The 23,234-nt window shown below is 38.7% G+C and overlaps 1 protein-coding gene across 1 annotated transcript in view; it reads left to right on the top strand.

Annotated features, from left to right (window-relative positions):
* Nucleotides 1-23,234, top strand: part of PREX2 (phosphatidylinositol-3,4,5-trisphosphate dependent Rac exchange factor 2) — a gene marked incomplete at both ends in the record, with an annotated part of 182,558 nt that overhangs the window by 142,869 nt on the left and 16,455 nt on the right. Inside the window, 3 exons of the mRNA XM_084260599.1 lie at nt 1,087-1,201; nt 14,531-14,597; nt 16,618-16,808. Of these exons, the coding sequence (XP_084116725.1) occupies nt 1,087-1,201; nt 14,531-14,597; nt 16,618-16,808 (373 nt within the window). The remainder of the gene's footprint in view (nt 1-1,086; nt 1,202-14,530; nt 14,598-16,617; nt 16,809-23,234) is intronic.

Here is a 23,234-nt window from a genome sequence, read left to right as displayed (position 1 = left end):
GATGTAGGACGGCAGCATGTTTCCATCAGAACTCTGCTTATTGCTTGCATTTTTGATAGCGTGATTAATTCTTGGAATGTGTATGGATTATTAAAGTGGCAATATTCCTAATTGTAAAATCTTTAATGCATCTCCTCAAAAAAAAAAAAAAGAGCATTTTGTGTTACAGTAAGTTTAACCTCTTAATATGAAGATCTTGATTTTTCCACTCCAAATTTCCTTGAGAACTTTCCAAACATTTGATTTGACTTGCCTAAACAAAAGGTCAAACTCCCCCAGCCCCTTTATTTCAGACACTTAAGGAAATGTTCTTTTTTGCTTTTTTTTTTCCTTCTGGTGTGAAAACTGTTGCTAAGAAGAGCATCCCAAATTGGAATGGTAGTGCATTCATTTTTTCCTCCTTTTAATTTCTGTTCAGCGATCATATGAGAAGGACGTATGATACTTCCTTTAATGAAAGTCTTTGCTTAGTTGTGGAGTTCTTGCAGCAATATTCATCCTTGTTGTGGTCAAGTGAATACAACAAAGGTAGACATAGTCAAGTATTTGACTTTAGAACCTTAACTTGATCCATCAGTAGGAGCTTATTTTCAGAGATCAAGAGAAGTCCAGAAAGAAGCTTTCACTTTATCAACAGGAATGACTAGAGGTTGAAGGGCTGCATGTCTTCCAAAACCAGGCTTCATAAGAAGTTGTTAGGTCTCCCTCTGTGAAAGTCACTGATACATTAATCCTTTCTTTCTTCTACCCCAGCTCATTCTGCTGTTTTCTTCTGGGATATATTAGAACTAAAAAACACATTTACATTCACAGGGCAGGAGTACTTTAATTAGAGCAATGAAAATCCAACTAGTGCTCTCCTTTATATTTTCCACAGGGCAAGAAATATAATTTTTCTTGCAAATGAAATCTTAGAGAGATCTGTACAAATTTGATGACATACGGAAACAGCTCAGCAATCCACAGTGGGGTCACAGTCTCAAGGTTAAAAAGTAATTCACTATTGTGTGAACAAAGCTATAAAGAAGGCGAATACTAAATATTTAATACTGATTTTTCTCTTCTCCGATATCTCTCTTTTCACAGCATTGGAGAGCATGGAAGGATATTATTACAGAGACAGTGTCTCAGTGGAAGAATTTCAAGCTCAGATTAATGCAGCCTCACTAGAGAAAGTCAAGCAGTACAACCAGAAACTACGGTAGGTAATAAAACAACATTCCTGAAATTAGTGTACTAAGTTCTGCTTTTCAACTCAGTTTCTATGACACATCTTTAAACTGAAGTGCATTGCATGGTGGGGTTGTTTTTTTTTGGTGTGTGGTTAAATAAGGTCCAAGATTCATGGTTCTGGCTTTTTTTTTTTTAAATTTCTGCACTCTTACTTTAAAAAAACCCGTGGTTTTCCCATGAAAGGTACAGCTTTAATTGCTTCCAGGTTCTTATGCTAATGCATATAGAAAAGGAAACGTCTCCGTGATCACAGTATCAGTAAAACTTAATCAGCTAAAATTTATGATTTTGCAGACCAACTTTACATTAATTTCTGCAGAATAGGACTTAAAAAAATAGTGTTGTTTTCCTCAAAGCTGAGCATTTTCCTCCCTGCCCCAACCATAATAAATGGACTATAAACATTTTTGGATATGAGTTACAGAGTACATCCTTGCCAGTATAGGTAAAGATTATGCAACTGTGACTTTCAGTAGACATTTCACTAAGAAGTTACATATAAAGACAGAATTTTTGGTATACAAAGTAATATATTAGTTATCAAGTCAAATAATGATGTGTATGTAGACTGCTCTCTCTATCTGTGATAAACACCTGTTTGAGTACACTTAGTTGCACATAAGTTGAAGAAAAAGGACTGTAGTAAAATCACATCTATTCAGTTTTAAAATTATGGAATCTGATGCTAACACCATCATTTCACTGGAAATGATGTTAGCTTTTAAAAGCAGCAGAGGAGTTAAAAAAAAGAACAAAACACTTAGAGGACAGTGGAGAGGAGGAAAAAGGACAAACGAGGGTTTCTTTTTCCAGTTCCTTCACTTTTTTCATCCAACCCTGTCTTTGGAAGGTTTTCTTCATGGATTTTGCAGAATTGTTTCTCTGTGTTATCAAAGCAGTGGACTTTCTAGATTCTCTTTTAATCTAAGCAGTACTGTAGCAAAAGTTATTTTAAAGACAGTTGTATTCAGCTAGTACTGTATATTTTTTTTTCTGACATCTGTGTCAGTGCACTTTTAAGTTAATGAGAACTGTAGTAATTATTTAGTCTGTTTTCCACCTTCTTGTATTAGTACTTCCTATTTGGGGGAAAAAGCTCCTCCTGAGTATTTACGTGACAGGGCTTATGTTATAAATCAGTGTTACAGAAAGCTTTGCTCATGTCAGTGTTTGGCCTAGATGAAGTCAGCCAGTGTTGGAAAGATATTTCTATCAGCTGGACGAGGCAAGACTTTTTGTGCTGTTTTTTCTATGAATAGGACCAATTTAGCCCCCGTGAAATCCTTAAAAGAAGTTCTTCCTGACTTTATGATCTAATGTTCCCTGACCTTGCTTACCTCGGGTGTTAGGACCTCCATTCATGCTGTGGCTCTAATGAGGTACATTCCTCTTACGCTGTTGTGACTCACAGCTCAGAGCAGTTGCTAACCTCCAAAGCTTTGTTTTGCAATAAGTTATTATGAAAAAGTTAGCATTCAACAAAAGTTACCAGTAGCAGCTCTGTCCAGTCACAACAGTAGGAAAATTTTGGACTTTTTTTCAGACATCCGATGTCTGATGAGAACATTCAGTAATTGATTTTTTTGTTTGCTTTCTGGTGAACTCTACCCATTTCTTAAATGAGGCACAAACAGCTTCAGGAATTCACTGACATAATGTGAAGAGGAAAAACAGAAAAGCAGATGCTTCGTTCTTGTTCTGCCATTTGCTAGCCTGTGTAGGTGTTTGGCCAGGAGAATCTAATAAAGTAACTACAGCAGTGAAAGATATTAACATTTGGATAATTGCTCTAAAGAAGAACAAAAAAGTCAAATTGAATACTCCCTGGAAACATACTCAAGTGCAATAATACTACTGTTAACTTTTCACATGGAAGCAATCCTCTGTGCAGAACTACCTGATCTGTAATGAAATAAGTCATCCAGGACACAATCTATAAACCATTCTTTCTGGAGAGAGAAATGCGTTGCTTGCTTGTGAAATGACCATCTGATGATGACCTTATGCAGCGGGAAGCAAATGGGGGCAATAGCAAAGGAGAAAGTAGTGGGAGAAGAGGATGGGAACTAGCGGGAATGAAACCATCGGTTGGCAGTGATGCTGACACGGCAGCCAAGTCATCTGTTGATGAGACCTCTTGATACAAGTTCAGCTTCTCTTATTCCTGACGTTTTTAGATAAAAATACTCTAATAATATGAAACAGATGAGACCAGTTTGTTATGTATGGTCACTCTTACAGAGATGGTGGCCTAACTTGGGATGTATGCAAGGAGGACAGTAAAAGTGAAAGTGAGTAGTACCTTTGCTCAGCTGCCTCTTAATTTCTTGAGGTAAAGTCTTGTTAAAAAAAAAATAAATTTTTGAGGATTGTGGAATCTTTGGGGTGACAAATCTGATACTGACATGAGGCTTAAAAAATTAATGTAGAGATTATCTATTTAAATGAATGAAAAATATATCAGTAATTTTTTAGTAGATAACAAGGAGGATAACCTTTATCCATCATATAAAAAGAAAAAGCAGAATCCTTGGTTTTATTGCAAAATTAATGCATAACTATGGAACTGTGACCAGCTTTTCCACAGTATCAGAAGTGATACAATAAATCCAGGTGCAAAATTGTCCTTCTTGATGCTGATTTGAGCATCATAAGGGCTTCTGTCTTTCATGGTTCTTGCTTTGGGGCTTTTGCAAATACTACCTCAACTATGAAATAGTAATGCTAAGATTATAATTTTTATGAGAATGCATGAAAGACAGTTGAAAATTGGTTATACAATTTCATGCTTATGTGGAATGGAGCGAAGTCCCTCCATCTTCTGCAACAGACTTAACCCTAGCTATTTGAATCTAATTAATAATATAGTGAAACTTTTATTCTAAGTCCAGCTAAAATTGAAGTTTTCTGCAATTCCTGAGGCAACATCCTGTATCCCAGCAATATGTAGGAACTCCTTTATCAGAATAGAGATGTTACTAAAAAAGAAAAAACAACCCAACAAATCCACAACAACCAGTATCTAGTTTATGAAATTTCTGAAAGTGCCAGGAAATCTTCAGCATCTGGCCCACAATTATTCTTAATCCTGCTGGATTTCTTTTTTACAGTCAGCCAGATTGCACTTATTTTTATAGTTCAGCAATGCTGTTTCTCTGACACTGACAAGGGAAAGAAAGTTATGCTCACATTCTGTTTGCAAGTTGAGCTGGTGCTAGTAGCTGCCAGCCAAGTAAATTTAACCTCATCAAATTGTTTGCTAATGAGAAACATGCAGTATAACTGAGTCGAAGTAATTAGGTCAGCAAAGATTTTAAAGATCTTTATTACTATGTGTTTGATAGCTCAGCAGTTGTCTTCTAATTTAGAAGAGGACCAGAAGGAAACTGTGTCTCTGACCTGTACAGAAGCTGATGTTGAGTGAGCTCTTTCTGTATTTTCCAGCTTCCTACAACTTTTCCTCATCTTCCCCTTTTGTTACTCCTTGCCACATGAATAGGCTTATTCCACCCTGAATAAGTTTTTTAGCTTTTACAGGTACCAGGGACTGTTTTGCTTCAACAGTGCAGGGCACAATACCGTTTGAATCCATAACGACTACAAATGCTGAAGGGAATAATAAAAACCCACAAATGCACTATATTTACTTGAGCTGCTTTGTCAGTTTAAGTATTTTCCTGCAAATTTGAATCATGTAATTATAAAAACATGAGGGTAAACTTTGTCATTTTTGAAGCATTACTGCTTTGAGAATTATTTAGTTAAAATACATTCTGTCCTTTGAATATGATTTTTATATTAGGTAAAGGTCTCTTTCCTGCAGAATGTCATTCTCTATAGTAATTAGTACATTACATAGAAATAAATCTTATGGTCATTATTGGGTGCAATGCAGGCCTGTTGGAAGCCGGGGCAGGCTAGCTGAATGGCCGTAACTCTGCCGGTCCTTGGACCAAGTAGTGACTTTAAGATAAAACAATTAGCTGGATGTGAGAACAGTTTTTATGCCCTGAGAAATCAGGTTTTGAATTAGCTTCCTGCAAAGATCAACTTGATTTTTAAAACAGACTTTGAGTTTTGGAATGGTAACCTTGTAATGTTTGTCCAAGTTATCAGAGGATTGGAGTTGAAGGCCCAGGATGGGACTTTCAGTCAACACCAGTAAGGAAGACATTTTATCAGATTAGTCTTTTCTTCTTTTTTTTTTGCGAAGGTTTTTTTTTGTTTGGTTTGGTTTGTTTTGGGTTTTTTTTTTTGTCTATGAATTCTCTTTCTGGAGAAAAATTGGATCCCTCCTGTGACATTCTATTAAAGTGCAATTTCCTGCAGGTACTCCTCGTTAGCTTCTTAATCAGAACAGTCCAGGCACATTTGGGATTTTTCCTGGACATGTCTGTGCACAAGGGATGTATCTCAAAGGCAGAGAGGGTGTCCAGGGTACAGATCTTTCAGTGGGGTGCAGGATTGTGGCTGTACCAAGTATGCTTCTGCCTTTTGTGTCTTTGCAGGAAGATTTGCTGCACATTGTTGACTGCAAGAACAAACTGGTGGAATATAGGTGCTTAAAACTGTCTATGCAGATAATATTGATTTGATGAGAAAGTGAAGTCACTGGCTTTTAGATGTGTAGCATGTTTAATGCTCCTTCAGCAGCTGTGTTTGCATTGAGACATCTAAACACCTTAAAAAAATGGTTCCCAGTGTTATGGTGGCTTGGATTGGGAATATGCAGAGGGAAATAAGCAAAATATTTGGTGAAGGTGAGGTTTGGAGAGCTTTACTTTCCCATAACATTTCTATTATCCCCAGCATGGCACTTTCTTGTGACACTCCTGACTACATGACCCAGTTCTTTACTCCAAAGATAGGATCATGCTGTGGGAAAGACAGCTGAGGATTGCTATCCATCCTTGCCACTGGTGTGGGTGCTAATTACCACTGTGTCGTAATTAACTTGCCTGTGCATCAGTAGACAAAGAAGGTCTGGAAAAAATGTTCCTTCCTTCCTGCCTCCCATTCTGTGTGATTTGGAAGTATTCTTTGAAGTCAGCTGTGTCCAGGGTTATTGGCAGCTACTTTTGTAGCCTGTTGTACAGGCGGAATAGAAGAAAAGTTAAACTAAGCAGTAAAGGAAAAAGGCCATTTTTCGTGGTTTTTTTTTCCCCCCTGTGTTACTGCTTTTTTGGTTATCATTTTAGGAGGTGAATGCAAGTCTGTTACGCTAAGGAAGCAATTATAATCAGTGAATCTAATGACAAATGATTTAGCTAACTACCCTCATTACATTGAACATCTGATTACGCCGAATGTGATATTATTCATTTTAAAGTGTTTCATTTACATTGTAACTTCAAACAGTTTCTCTGTCTGAAGCCTCCTGTATTTATTTTATGACATAAGCAGCCCTCCACAGAATGATAGCAAACTTAATTTACTTCTTTATTTGGGGATGTTGTAATCCATTAGGTTTTCATGTTGTTGGGTTTTCTTGTTTCTCTTAATTTTTAAAAAGACATGAAAAGGAAACAGCTTCTGCCCCTAGAATTTATGCAAGCATGGAACAAAATCTGTCTGAGGAATATAACATCTTTTTTATTTATACACAGACGTACACATGCACAGCAGCCTCTCAAGCTGCAGGCTTCTTGGCAGGCTGAGGCTTTCCGTATCCTGTATAATTTAGTCAAGGCAGAAAATAGATGTGATGGCACTCATGGCTTCAGGCTGAACTAAAATTCTGTAATAGTTGCTTTGATATACATGAGATACAATGACATAAAGGACATCGCCACTTAGAGGTAGTTAATTACTATGGAAGAAAGAGTGTATCTGTCTCTGGACCAAACTGATGGGTCCTCAAGATAATACCTGTGTTATCACACAGACAAGATCATATCTCAGTTCCTGTGATAAATGCATTAAAATCCATCTTAAAACTGGCAAATTTATTCCCCCACTGTTTCCAGTGGAAAGCTTTTCCAAACCATGTGGTTAAGCAGTTTATGCTGTTCTTGTACTGCTGCTGTCCTGTGATTTTACTCTTACTCTCCTTTCCCTCATGTCTATCCACTTCAGCAAGCCACATGTTAATGAGCAACATTATCTATTTGTGTCATTACCATCAAAAAAAGAGTAACCTGAGGAGAGTTACAGGGCTCAGAGAATGATTCTGGGGCGGTATTTTCTTTTTGGTGCAGTGGGGTATTTATACAGCAGGTGAAAAACTGTTTCCCTGTTTTCAGTACTAGATATTTGATACATTGCTTTGTGTTTATAAAGCAACAGTGAAACTGGGTTGTAATGCTATATACTCCAATTTATCATGTAATTCATATGACTATAAAAATTGGAAATCTAATGCCTTTTAAATTTTTAAGATGTGGTTCCAAATGAACTAGACGCTCGTGGCTGAGCTCTCTCTAAATGCAAAATCTTTATGAAGGAGAGATTAAAAATTAAGCATTCACTCTGAAGGGCATAACAAGGAAATAATAGCTAAATTTGTCTCCTGATGAACTTAATGAGAAGCATTTTAGGTAGAACAGAAATTAAGATTCATTGCATTTAAGTGAAGCAAGACCAGAGAGAGAATAGAGAGATCTTGGACAAAGTAAATTAAATTTGTCTAGCTGGTCTAAAAGATACTGCCAGCTGGCTTGTATTTAACTACTATTTTTTTTCCCCTCTTCCAGTGGTATGTTCTTTCTGTAGTGTAAATTCATTGTTTCTTCAGACTGTTGACAAAGTATGATCAGTTCTTATTATAGGTAGTGTTCTGAAATTGAAAATGACGTGTCTTCATGTATCATATATGCTGAGCCTTTGTTCACAGAGGTGGACATCTGGTTTATTCTGCTTTCTTTATCCTCTGCAAATGCAGAGAACTTGTATCCACAGTGATCAGAGGTGGAGCCTCTTTCACTCCTGCAGTAGACACTCTGACCACCCAATAACTCTTTGGCATGTTTTCTTATTTAACAGTGTATTCCATGTCTGGAATATCAGGAGCCAAAAAGGAGACATCTACTGTCTGAAAGGCAAATGTGGAAGCAATTAGTTAGGACTAATAAAGGGTTCAGTGTGGATTTGGCTGTTTGGATAATGATTGGAGAAGCAGGAAAGCAGCTGTAACTGGTTCGTGGCCCAAGAATGTCCTTTTCACATTGTATATAGGGTGGTTTTAAGTGATCTTGGAAGTAGGTAGATATGCTGGAGACTAGAACCCTGGAAAAATAGGGGTTAAAGTGTATCATGTGAAAAGTGGGAAGTGTTACATAAAGCAAATGGCATTTTTTCCCATTTTTGTCATACATGACTTTCCAGCATCACATGTCTGTGATTCCCTGGTTGAGAGTTTTTAAAGGTTTGGTAGTAGGGCTGTGATGTGCCTGCTGGGATAGAAGGGCTTTGCAAGCATCCTCCTTAGTTTGTACCTCAGATACATGTACTCATGGTTAACAATTTCTCAACATGTTCTCTTCACAGACTGGGCAGAGTTTAAATTGGTGGCAGACCAGTAGTTTAGCTAGGTACTGCAGGCTTGCAAGAAAACAAGGAGCACTGTGAAGAATAACTTACTCTGTTTGTTATGAATTCTGTTTTCTAGGGTTGAAAGTCTGCGCACCAGCTATGCTCCCAGTCCACTGCTCCCATTCCACTAAAGCAGCCAGTTGCCAAGAAAACCCTTGTTTCATTTCTTGAAATTTTCTTTACAGCCATCCCCACTTTTAGGTACTTCTGTGCATTGCTAATTATTTTCAACTTTTCTCTGTGTATTTTGCTTGCCTATTACACTCACATGCTCCTCTTCATGGACTTTGTTGCTTCCCACAGTTCTGTTTGCTTACATTTAAGTAGAGGCTGACAAAAGTTGGTTTGTCCATTTGTGCTCAGAGTAAATCAGGAATAACAGAATCATTTAGGTCAGAAAAGAACCTTAATATCATCAAATCCAACCATTAACCTAACACTGCCAAGTCCACCACTAAACTATGTCCCTAAGTGCCACATCTACATGTCTCTCCAGTACCTCCAGGAATGGTGGGTGACTCAACCACTTCCCTAGGCAGCCTGTTCCAATGACTGACAACACTTTTGGTGAAGAAATGTTTCCTAATATCCAACCTAAACCTTCCCTGGCACAACTTTGGCCATTTCCTCTTGTCCTGTCACTTGTTACTTGGGGGAAGAGACTGACACCCATCTGGCTACAACCTCCTTGTTCAGGGAGTTGCAGAGTGATAAGGAATCCTGTCTGCTTCCTTTTCTCCAGGCTAAACAACCCCAGTTCCCTCAGTTGCTCCTTGTAAGACCTCACCAGCTTTGTCTCCCTTCTTCTGACACACTCCAGCCCCTCCGTGTCTTTTTTATAGTGAGGGGCCCAAAACTGAACACGGTACTCAGGGTGCAGCCTCACCAGTGCCAAGTACAAAGGAAGAGCTTACTGAGTTGTTCACACATGAAATGGGAGTTACCCATGGTGAATTCAGAGCCATGTGGTGATAAAATTTTCTGTTCTGCACTTCAGTTTGCATGGCAGTTTCTAAAGGTCAGAATATTACTATGTGTGCTCTTGGAGAATTTAAAATCCTATACTGTCACGAAGATTTTCTCTTGTTATATTTAAATCTTTCTCTAACTACTGATGACACCATACATAGGATTATATCACTGCCAGAGGTGTCAGCAGTTAATAAGCACTAGGTCTTTTTATGGTCTGGGAGGGTAATTTGTCAAACTTACCATTTAGTGGAAAGAACACATCAACCGCTTCTAGATTTATTTGTTGTATGACAAATAGTTTTCTGCAATGGCTACTTTGTACTACAGAAACAGTTGAACTTATATATATATATATATATAAACGTATTTCCAAATGTGTGTGTATACAGTTACAGTACATGTGCTATACACATGCTCACCTATATAGTTTACCAACAGATGGCAGAACACAGAATTGTTATTAAAGAAATACAAAATGATGTGTGCATATATATACAGATACACAGCCATATTATTTGTCTGTGCCATGAATACATGCATGGTATTTTGAGCTGAGGAGTTAGGGACACTAACACTTCCTGACACTGCACTTCTGTACTGATGTATCCTTTGCTGTGCTGTTGACCATGCTTATCTACATGATCTTGAATATCTTGTGACCAAGGTATCGAAAAATCAAGTAGAACTAAAACATATTTCCATTCTTCTGTTGAACACAGTATGAATTTATATGTGTGCCACAGTGATGAAGAAAACATAAAAGATTAAATTCTTCTCTGCTATAACAGCAAAGCAAAACCTTTCTAGAGCAGAACCCCTGGCTTACCTTTATTTATTGCCATAAACCAATTGCCTGCTCCCTCCCTGCTCCCCTCACTCCAGTTACTTCTTTACTATCCTTGTATTTTGAATAAAAGATGATCAATGTCTAGGATTAGCCTGCGGGCTTCCTGGAACAACACACTGAGAGTAAGACCAGAAACGTGGCTTTGATTGAATTATTTGCATGCACAGAGTTACTCAGGAATATGTGTCTCCACAGGTTTGAAGTCTCCTTAGGGTTCAGTTTTCAATATTTCAAATTTTCAGGATTTACATGTCTGACTCAATTTTGGACAGTACCCCGTAAAATGCATCAGTAAGAAAACATCAGTACTTCTGCATCTCCTTTGTACTCAAGTTCTGGGAAAACATCTAGGCAAAGCATTCATCTTGTGATAGATTTTTCTTTTTGAACCCTAAGATGTTTGCCACATCATTCCAGTCTGTTTTCCCTGAGATATTTGTCCCATTATTTGACATGCTTATGCAGGGATATCTTACAGAAGTGGTAGACAGCAACAATCCCCTGTAGTTTTAATGTCTGGTGGTTTTTCTACCTTCTTTTAAAAGAAAGACTTTTCTGCTACAGCTTAGAGAAATTGTAAGGCTTTCAGAAGCAAAAGCAGCATCACATTTGCAGACAAAGAGCTATGATTTCATTCTTGTTCATTTCAAATGGATTAGAAAATAGTGTCCAAATTGGGCACCATGCCAAGATTGCCATTAACTTTTCCCATAAAATATGATTAAGGACCTTAACAAGCATTTAGTAATTAAGTGAAGTGCTTTGGAAATTTATATGCTGTCCACAGTTTGTCATGTTCTGTAAAATACTGAAGACAGTTTTTATGAAAAGCAATAAAAATAAAGCACTTGAGAAACATCTGGGAGTGTTATCTGATGGGGAGGGGGGATAGTTTCATTTGTAACAGGATATTTTTATGTTTAAAATTAATGTTGTGTAGAGTTGATTTTTGTTTGTTCTGTAGGTTAATGAATAATTGACTGAATTAATGGAGTAATTCCTATAATTGTATATCCCATTCTAGGGTCCGTGTTGCTTCACTTTGTACCCTGAGTTGCTTATTTTCCATGTACTCCATTAATGTGTGTACTGCTCTATATTTGGTTTGTGGTTTCATTTAATGCAGCTGAATTTGCTGAAATAACAGTCCAAAGAGAATGGGAGTGCTGAACAGACCAAATGAAGCAGCTTTTCCTGTGGAATGGCAGGGAAAAAAACAGCATAGGCTTTCAGTCTGATAACATTCAGTGGATGGCAGGGTGAGGCTTTGTTTTTTAGCTTTGCAACCAAAGAAGATGGCTGGTCTCTTGCTGCTGAGGTAGCTTTTATGTGCTCTGGCCGCTCAGAGTGATTTATGAGTAATTTTCTCTGCAAAACTCTTTTCCTTCCAATAGTCTCCAGCTTCCTTTGACACAGAGTACATTCTGGATCATGCAACGGGCTTAATGGAATAACAGAACTAGATGAGCTTTGCTGTACTTTCTGAAGGAATTAATTCAAACCTTAAATTTAGGAGAGGATGCTTTTCAAATCTTCATAAGTATGGGAAGCAAAATCTACTAGAATTAAGGTGGTGTTTTTTTTTTTTTTAATCAGCTGAGTTATTACAGATTATTGATGAATAAAGGCTATTCAAATCTGCAGTCTGCACACCTACCCTGCAAATATGTAACAGTATGAATAACTTATCTCCTGGATAAAGTCATAAAAAAGGGTGGAGAGTGATTTTTATCCTACCCTGCAAATACGTAACAGTATGAATAACTTATCTCATGGATAAAGCCATAAAAAAGGGTGGAGGGTGATTTTTATCCATGTGTGTTATATGAATCAGTGTTTTAATGTCTGGACGATCCAGGTGATCCTATTTCAGAGTTAGGATCCAAGGATGTATTCTTCTCAGTTTATTTTTGTATGTTATTGCAACTGAAATTTGATTCCCACACTCCATGGTTCCATCCTGGGTCATGGCTCAGGTATGACCTTTAGTCAGGTCTGCTGCTTGTGCACAGGCAATGCAGCTGGGTCTAGTGACACTTTCTGGTTTGCACTGGAGAATCTTCTTCCCCCCCACCCCTCCCATCCCACCCCCATTCCATATATCAGTGAAGCTTTTTTCTTGTTTCGCTTTATTTTAACCTTGGCCAGAATTGCTGCAGTGATAGCTGTTGCTTATTTCTTGCTGGATGCCTCATCCAGGCAGGGAAGTCCACAAGGTGTTTCTATTTTCAGGTGCCCTGGCAGGTTTTTGGAGCTTTTCAACCAGCAGAATGAGATTTGTGATCAGAAAATCATAGAATAGTTTGGGTTGGAAGGGACCTTGAAAGATCATGTGGTCCAACCTCCCCGCCATGAGCAGAGACAAAATATTTTTATTTTCTTTCTTAAACAGTGCTGCAGAGGCAGAGTAACGTGGTGTTATCACAGAGATATGTAAGAGATTTTCTCTGCCTCTGAGAAGTTTAATGATCTGTGGTGAGCAATTAATTTGCTTATAAGGTACAATGAAAAAATAACAATGAATTCCTCTAGGGTTCCTGAGTTGAAGGAGACAGGAGAAATGCTCCATGCTTCCCAGGTGCTCTTTGCTCTTTCTTACTGGTATTGAATAAGAGAAGTTTTCCTGTTTCAGGAATCCCAGAATCACAGAATTGTAGGGGTTGGAAGGGACCTCCAGAGATCATAGAGTCCAACCCTCTGCTAGAGCAGGTTCCCTAGGACAGATAGTACAGGTAGGCATCCAGACAGGTCTTGAATATCTTCAGAGAAGGAGACTCCACAGCCCCTCTCAGCAGCCTGTCCCAGGGCTCTGTCACCCTCACTGTGAAAAAGTTCTTCCGCATATTGTTGTGGAACTTCCTGTGCTCCAACATGAGGCCATTGCCCCTTGTCCTGTCTCCCACAGACCACTGAAAAGCGGGTGGCCATTTCCCTTTGTCTCCCACACTTCAGATATTTATACACATTAATCAGATCCCCTCTCAGTCTTCTAAGGAGAGAAGGATACAATGGAAGCCCTCTGTACAAAATGTCAATCTCCTTTGTGCCACACAGAAATGAGCCGAGCTTTGTCTTTCAAAAGAATGTGTGTTGCATTTGCCCCTTTTAAAGAAACTTTTTTTGGGATTCTGCACTGGTAAGTGAAAGGTTATGGAAGGAGCCGGGAGAATGTGGGTAGATGTCCTTCAGGACACTGTACCTAAGGCTGATGCAGTATGCGTGTTTTCTGTGTCACATTTGTGTTGTGCAGGTAAATGGCACTTTCTTTTGGCTTTTCCTTTCACTCACTGATTCGTTTGCAGAGAAGTTTGCAGCAAGTGTAAAGAAAGGCGGCGTGATTTTTGTCTGTGCACACACATGCATGAGTACGCAGGATGCAAAGGCCGTTTTTGCTTGGATGATGCATGTTTGCCCTTTGTAGGATTTTTGTTTTTTTGTTTCTTTTTGTATTGTGAGCCTGTGTGTGTGTTTCCTCTGTCAGTACTGTGTTTCGTGTTTGGGATTCTGGGTTTATATTATTGCAGTTTCATACAGCCAATACAAATAAAGCTTGTAGTGCACCAGGCTCAGGCACTCTCTGTGCCATGTTTCCCAAAGTCACTATTATAACCTCAACAGTTGCCACAAACCTTCTCCTAGATAGCTGTGGTGAAAATCACTTTCACATGCATTTTTTCTACTAACTAAATAACATTTTGCATTGTACTGTCAAAGGGCAGGGGGACTGGTTTTGTCTCCAGAAGAAAAAATGTTACGTATTACTTTAAAAGAAAGAGTGATAGCGCCTATTTACCCCTGTGTTTTTCCTCAGTCCTCTATTAGCATGAAGTTAAAATGTTTTTTAAAAAATGCCAGCCTTAGGATGGTGTCTAAGAATAGTCTCTTACATACTTTTGTTCAGGAGTTGAAACAATTAACATTTTTGCCTTATTCTGTTTGTTGTTTCAGGGCATTCTACCTGGACAAGTCAAACTTGCCTCCAAATTCAACATCTAAAGCAGCTTATATAGATAAGGTAAATAAAGATGTTAAGAGCCTAATTAAACTTTGCATGTTTCACACTGTCTTCTTGTAATCCTTTCCTGAAACTTTCTTAATTCAGTATAAAAATTGAATTATTTAAAGCTGGGGGTGGAAGCACAAGGAAAGGAGAAGCTCTCTTGCAGCATTTTGTCCCACCTGTTGTGTTTTAGGGGTACATGATGCTATGTGGTTCCATATCAAAAGGTGTGACTGGAGTGCATCTGTGTACTTGAGAAAGGAAACCGTAGCTTCCCATTTTCCCTGTGCTTTCAGAGCAATGCAGTTACTCCAGGAGTGTGGTGGAAGGGTAGGGTGAGGGGAGAGCAGGTGCAGGCAGAAATTCCTCATTCTGAAAACTGGAAGCGCTTTTCCAAATTAAATGCTACTTCAGCATCCTGCTCAGAAAGCTTTCTTCTGAATCTCCTCATTAAGGCCTTCTTCAATGCCTTCATCTGTCTCTTAAACCTCTGTGAGTGAGAGATCCCACGTGCTATGAAAATTCATTTAGTGCTCTCTCCTATTGTTAATGCCCGTATTCCTAGGGTCTTCCTTATGCTGACTGGAAAAGTAATTGAGCAACTGTGGCTTGAGAAATGCAGAGATCATTAGCTAAGCCCTATGATAGACTAAAATTTTATGTTGATATCATCGTGCATGGGCCTTACCAGGAGGATGGTTCCTGTTTTTTGGATACATTCTGGTCTGCCCGGGAAAGCAGGAGGACATGTGCCTGTACCTCTCCTTCCCTGCTGAGCCAGCAACTTTACTTTCTAAGCTGTCTCAGGTGCAGCAGGAGACACTTAGCTACATGTGCAGTACTTGTTACCCCTAAACCCATTCCTTATCTATTTCAGTGGAAAATTCAAGGGGAGGATAAAAACAGCTCATAATCCTGGTCTGACCAAGGGATGCTGGGTTAAGCTAATGCATATATTTTGCAATTGGAGCAAGCTACGTGTGAGTGCATGATCTCAGCTTGTGGCTGTGACCTTTGTTGTGTTCTCCGTAGCTCTGCATTAGTAGTGGCACCAGTTTAAATCAATTTAAATGGAAACAAGTTAAACCAATAGGACCTAAATCAAGTGAAATCTATTTGTGGCCAGGTTTAAGCATGGTGGTTGTTGTAATTGCTTTACTTGACCTGTATGCTTTCCAAAGAAGTAACTAACCTTCATATAGGAAAGTGAGGCTGCTATTTCCCTAATTACTTAAAATTGTCTTTAGGGTATTAATCTGTCTTTCCAAAGATGTATTCTTTGAGTAGCAGGCAGGGATTGGTGGAAACTTGTTTCTGAAATAAAGAGAATAGAGAGTTTGGAATTACGGGGTCTGCAAAACTGTCATATGAATGTCTCCCTTACACAGAGCACCATAAGATGATGATTTTCATTGCTAGACCACTCTTGAAGGTTGCTCTTCCGAGAGCAGCCTTCCACTTGACACTGCCTTCTTTCCTAGGTGGATCATTATTTTCCATACAGTAATGCCAAAGCTATTTTAAGTCCCTCTACAAAGTTGATGGCTCTTGTTTTGTACTATGCTTTTATCACTTCTGTTCATTTTTCTTTTCTGTGGTTTTAGTCAGGATTAGGAACTAGACATTTGCATAAATAAAGGACAGCGTTGTCTTAATCATAAGCTGATATTCTCAATGAGTCAATTAACCAATCTTGACACATATGTACGGCTGTAGGTTGCTTCTTTGGCTTCCCTTCTTTGCCAGTACCACTAATGGAGATGGTACTGATGGGTCCACTGACGTGAAAAACACTTCTGTAGGCAGGACTGGTCATGAAAGAGTCGGTGATGGTAAGAATTTGAAGTCTGAAAAAAGCTGTTGTAGGTCACGTAACAGAAAGCCATGTACTCTCTATTCATGTTACGGTATTTGGCTTTGGCTTTCTCAGCCAGCCCTGCTGTTCCATCTGCCTCTGTGATGACCTGCTCTAGAAGAGAACTTCATGTGCTCTCAGTAGCAAATATTTAAACCTCTCTCTCTTCCTCCCTTACAGCTGATGAGGCCTCTCAATTGCTTGGATGAACTTTACCGACTGATAGGGTCCTTTATCCGATCCAAGCGCACGGCTGCCTGCGCATACACTGCCTGCAGTGCTTCCGGGGTTGGATTGCTGTCAGTGTCTTCTGAACTCTGTAGCCGGCTTGGAGCTTGTCACATCATTATGTGCAACAGTGGAGTTCACCGGTATGACAATTTCTTTCCTCCCCTTTTTTTTCAGTCAGTCATTCAGTCATTGCAGGTTGGAGACTGCTGCTTTTTATCTACAGAGAAGTTTTGCACTAAATATCTAACATCTGACACTAAATATCTAATATATTTGGAAGATTTCTAGTGAAATTCTAGTATTTTGTTTGCAGCGATGGACAGAGATGAGCGGCGTGATTTTATTTAGTGCAGTTGTGCTGGATTCTTCCTCATTCAAATCAGAAAAAAAGCAGAATTCTTAATTGCTAAATCAGAAGAAGGAAGGTTTTCTAGGTGAATAACATGTACTATATTTAACTCTTAAAATACAGGCCAGAAATGCTGAAATTTGTATCTGCTCTGTAAGCTGGGGTGTGAGGAGAATCGTAGTAGAGCAGGTTTCAAGGAGAAAAAATGCAAAATAATGCATTTTTGCAGGTGTGCCTGTGATAACCAGTTCAGCCTATAGAACAGTTGGTGTCATTAATACATTAATTAAAAAATGAACTGAGCTATAATCAACTGATCAGTGTGAAGAGATTTTAATAAGCATATGCATTTATGACAATAGCGTTAATATAGCACGCTCTAGTACTTTATAATATTCATCAAAGGCAGCAATGTGTTTGTGTTCCAGATGGGCAGGTTACAGTTTTTTGTGCATTATAGCAAAAAAGAAGGTGCAAAAACTACAATTGGAGAGGAGGGAAAATCCCCCTCAAACAAAATCCTAAACACATCAAAGAATCTGGTGATAAATACCTGCTTGTTTTACATGAATGCCTAACTGTAGAGTACAGGTGGCATATGTTAAATGTATTCCCATTTGTTTCAGGTGTATGAAAATCCTTATTTTGGCAGACTTAGTTACTGGTACATTGTGTTTGAATGAGCATTACTTTCTCCTCGTTTTAAGTAACATCCTTTCTTTAAAAGAGCTTTCAGGAGGAAAAAATAAAAAGGCAACATAGCTGCAATGCAGATTCTCAGGCATGAGAAACAGGAAAAGCTCCATATCTAGCCAATGCAATCAAGTTGTATAAAAACATTGCTTGCCATTTCTTTTAACAGAGTTTACATCAGACTATTTGTATTACTCTCTGTCACTGGTACAAGCATATAGAACCCACTGAATACTGTACTTGATTTTAGGCAGTAACAGAAAAAGGCTGTATTATTTAACACTAGTCACTATGTCAAATGAAGATGGAAATACTATATAGCAAGGACTGACATGAAGTTATTTCAGAAGACAGTGGCACTACATAACTTTTCTCTGGCTCTTTATCTTGGTTTCAGTTTCATGTCTTATGTGATCACAAAAGACTTTGGGCTTAATTCTGCCATTTTTTAATAAAGCTGAAAAAGACTGCCTCTGGGTTTTATTATGATTTTGTAGATCAAATTCTGAATTTGCCAGTATTTTTCAGCCAAAAATTCTTACAGCTTAAGAATAAGCTCTGAGTGACTTTAATAGCCTCAACAAACTATTACCCCACAGTGTGTTGGTCACAAGTTATTCAGAATAATTTAGTGACTGAATAAGAAGCTGCATGCCTGATTCTGAGCGTAAGCTCTTCTTAGATGAAAATAACATCAAATTTCTGCTCAGAACTAAGGTTAATTCAAAGGTATAAACTATTAAATGTCTATTTAAGTATATTTAAACCCCACAAAATATTAGAAAATCAAAATATTAGAAAACCAACATATTAGATGTGGAGACTGTATTAGGAGCAACAGGAATGGGGTTTAACTGTGTTATGTGTGGGTTTCCATTTATATGTTACATGATTCAAGATCAGCTATTTAAGGAAAGGTGCAAGGGTGCTTTTCTCTAAAGCATGACTCGTTCTGCTTTACAGTGTGTCCGTCTGAGCTTTTGTACAAGATGCTCTTACCTCACTTGTGCATTAGTACTGCCTTTGTGCCTGCCATCTGTTCAGGGAAAGAAACATCCAACTCCTGGCATTTTCAGAGACATTTTAAGATAGGCCCTCCAGGAAAAAGGAATGCATTACTTGAGATTTTATAGGTACTAAAGGATTTTTGCCGTGAATTTCCAAAAGCTAAGAAGAAAACTCATGTGCTTAGAGATTAGAATGGATTCTTGTTCTATTATTATTTGAAATGGTAGAAGTTGAAGTGGTTTTTTTCAACAAGTTTCCTGAAGTTATTGTGCACACAAACTGGATGGATAAAGGTGTTTTTCCTTAGAATTTGAAGTTACGTGAAATCACTTTGTGTGCTGTTTTCTCTAGGCCCCCTCTCTGCAGTCCAGCACTAAGTAGGCTCTGCTTCCTTTTGCATTCTGAAATTGCCTTTTCCCAGATAGAAAGCTTGTTTTGTCTCCAGCTAGTTGGCTTGCTGGCTGAATTTTGTTCCCAACATTTCCGCTGCTAAATTCGGCTTTTTTTTTTTTTTTTTTTTTTTGGGGAACCTGCTGTCCTTGCTGCTCTGCAGAGTGAACCTGTCTTGCAGCACCATGAACTGCTGTGAGGAGGACAGAAGAGTGAGATGCTGGATCTGATAGAGTCCCATAGACATAGATCATTTTGCATGTTGCTTGCAATCTTGAAGGCTTAATTCTGCCGTTTGTTGGGATATTATTTAATCAGGGCAGGTAATCTTGAGAAAGAATGCTCTTAAAGTTGTTAGTTATTAAGAATTTGTCTACTGATTTTCTGTAAGAGGTGACATTTATATCTGGTTGTATTCAGCAGTGTATCTGTCCTTCTGTGTTCTTAGAAACTAAATGCTGTGAAGTCCTTGATTGAGATCAGTTGCAGAAATCCATGTTTTGTAGGTTCAGACTAAGGACTCATGACTTTTTTAATGCTATTATATGGATGTTAAATGAGTTAAAAACTGGTGTTATCTACAGAAGCTACTAGGCAAGCAGATGGGGAAAACATGTGAATTGTCTGTTGTGATTTAACCCCAGCCAGCAACTAAGCTCCACACAGCTGCTCGCTCATCCCTTGTGGGGTGGGTCAGAGTATCAGTAGAGTGAAAATGAGAAAACACATGGGTTAAAATAATGCCAGTTGAATAGGTAAAACAAAAGCCACACACATGAGCAAAGCAGGACAACAAATTCAATCATTACTTTCCATGGGCGGGCAGGTGTTCAGCCATCACCAGGAAAGCAAAGGTCCATCATGTGAAACAGTTACTTGGGAAGACAAACATCATCACTCCCAATTTCCCCTTCTTCCTTCTTCTTTCTCTGTCTTTGTATGCTGAGCATGATGTCATATGGTATTGAATATCCCTTAGATCAGTTGGGGTCAGCTGTTCTGGTTGAGTCCTCTCCCAATTCCTTGTGCATCCCCAGCCTCCTCACTGGTGGGGTGGGGTGAGAAGCAGAAAAGGCCTTGGCACTGTGTAAGCTCTGCTCAGCAGTAACAAACACATCCCTGTGTTACCAACACTGTTTTCAGCGCAAATCCAAAACTCAGCCCCATACTAACTACTGTGAAGAACACTAACTCTATCCCAACCCAGCACTTTGTCCTTGCAGGTTAAACTCAGAAAGTATGTTCTTCACTTACCGGCCTTGCCAGCTTAAAAATGAAGTATATTCAACTCAGAGCAAGGTTTCTGTATGCTTTCTTGATACAAGAAACAAAACACCTAATTTTAGCCAAATTTCTATGATTGGGAGAATGAGAATCTGTGGAAGAGTATGGGGTGCTCTGCTAGTCAGCATCTTTGTTCTGTTTGTGGGGAGTGGGAACTGAGCAAACCATCAAATTTATCAGAATTCAGATATGTTTAATAGACTCTGAACAAAATATGTGTGAACCTTCCCTCACTCAATTTATCTGTCTTACTGAACTGACCGGAGAGCCCTTTGTGTCTTCTCTCAACCTGGGTGTCATGGGTTGTCAAGGGGCAGGGGGGATTCTGCCACCCCTTCCTCTAACCAGAAGCAAATCCCAGATGGCTTGGGAGGGAGGTGCTCAGTGGCAGTCCGATACAGAAGAGGCCAGGAACTATGAAACAGCAGCTTTGTCTGCTTTGACAGTGATTGCTGATCTCTGGATCAGCAGTGTCTTGGTTTCTGACTTCTCTGTGATCCATATTAAATTGCTTTTTACACCGCACTAGGCTAAAACAGCTTGACAGAGTTCATATTTTCATCCCTGTATCCAAGATAATGCTGGGGATTTTGACTTGCTGGTGATTGCTTTGCTTTGATTTTTATTATGACAATATGTTTACCAATTTACATTAGAGCCTGAAATCCTATATCTATTTCAGACAGCAGTTCTCTTCAAATATATTTTGATAACCAGAAAAACAAGGATGAGGAAAAATAAGTCCTTTTAACCTTCAGTGTCCTAAGTGACATGTGAATACTGTAAACTCCCCTTGGATGATTGTAACTGAACTTGCCTTGTTAATCAATGTCAGGAACAGAGCTCTAAATTAGTCCAAGAAATCAATAGTTTGGCATTTCTATTTTCCCCTTTTTTTTTTATCATCCATAATTATGCTTCTGGCTGCAAATCAGCTGTCACCCTGTAAACACTGTTCTGCTTTCTTTCCTTGTATTTCTTCTGTTTGAAGTTGCAGTTGCTCTGTACAAACGTAGGTGATGAAAGGCACTTTTAAATTTTATTGAATCATGATGTTAGCTCCTGCTTGAGGGAGAAGAGTGAGACTGCACTACACAGACATGTCCCAGCCTCCTCCTATGCCAAAATGAAATTAGGTGCAGCAGCTGCAGTAGTCTATTCAGGGACCATAGGCCTTACAGGCTGAAAGGAATCATATAAAGCATCCAAATGAAACAAATCCCAAGTTTATTTAAAATTTTGCATTTCCTGGAGGCTTGAGAGAAAAAAAGTCATGTATAATCTTGATGAACCCCAGAAAAATCACTGTCTTCTTTTTCTTTTCTGAATTTTAATTTCCTTTCCAGAAAGTCTTTCCTTAGTGTTACCATCCTTCAAGCGGTGGGGTTCTGGCTGAGCAGACCTTCGGCTGAACGATGAGGCAGGGTTTGCCAAGGGTTGATGATGCTGTCTCCTGTAGCTGGCACAGCTCCTGCAGTCCAGCTAAACCTGCTCCATATTCCTCATAGCAAAGCTGATTAACACCATAAGCTATCCATCATGGCCAGCTGCCTTTCTGAGAATCAAATGAAATAAGGTGAAAAATAGGTACTCTGGGTTTATATTTTTAGACATTCTATTGTAAGAATTCATTCTTTTAAATTATTTTAGATTTGCTTTTTTTCTGTAGAAATTTAGTTCTGAGCTCACTGACTGTGTGCTACCCCCCCCTTACAGGTTTGCAGCCGTGTTTAGGCTGGCTACTGGGTCCACAGTAAGAAGGCTTTGTAGGATTGATGGGACTACTTTCAGGAGGCAGGTCAGCACAGGCTGAAGAACTAATCCTTGCTCTTCTCCAGCCTTCTGGTGTAAACTGTACTTTCGGTCCTGTTACCTTCCCATTTAGTCAAGATTCCCTCTGTTTTTTAAAATGGCAGTTTTACTATATCTGTCTACAATTAATGTATTTTTGTCATACCTTCCTGACACACGCATAAACAAACTTTTGGCATAGGAATTTAGGATAACAGAATATTTAATTCTGTGCTGGCTACTATATGAAAATGCTTATGCAATTGTTTAAATACGTGAAAATTTGTCTCGAGGCAAAATGAGACATTTAACACAAATAGGTTGTTTCTCCAGCGATGATCACTTCATTTTGATCTATATTTGCCTTTCCAAGGCAATCTGGTATATTCTTGCTTTGTTAGCTCTAATGCCTATGTGAAGGACTATAGTCTTAGAGTTCTGCATGTTTTAAATTTTGGCCTGCTATTGCATTTAAAAAAGCAGTCTGAAAATGTGGAGTGCACAGAAGTGCATAACATGCACTGAGGCAGATAAGGTGGATCTAAGTTGTTACTAATATGGATTTTAAGGTGTTCTTTTATTTTGATTTGGATTCCTTTTAACATTACGGATGTTTAGTAGCTGGGTTGACACACAACTAGATCACTGTGTTCTGTGGAATCGTCCTCTCACGCTTCAGTTCCTTTGGTATTGCCTTGATCTGCAGTCCAGGTCTTCAGGAGAATCGGATTCTTCCTTACAAAAACTGCTTCATTACAACAAAAACAGAATAGATGCTCTCAAACAATCTAAAATAAAAACCTTATCCAAATCTTTAATTTTTGAAGTGGAAGAGAGCTAAGGGAATAACTTGAGCTATTACAAGGCAGGAACTAAATTGCAATTTTCCAGCAAGATTTACTTGCCTGTTTATGTGGGAGGAAACCTTTAATGTGAAAGGGTTTCTACACAGAACAAGAGATAATGGCCCAAGCTGGGCTTTCAGTTTACTCTAGAATTTTTTGTTTGTTTTTGCAAGTATGACTGGGAATGAGCAAACAAAAGACATGCA

The sequence above is a fragment of the Gallinula chloropus genome, assembly GCF_964237585.1.
Source record: "Gallinula chloropus genome assembly, chromosome: 2".
Taxonomy (NCBI): Eukaryota; Metazoa; Chordata; class Aves; order Gruiformes; family Rallidae; genus Gallinula; species Gallinula chloropus.
The sequence above is the reverse complement of the archived record's forward strand: the minus strand, read 5'-3'. Positions and strand labels throughout refer to the sequence as shown.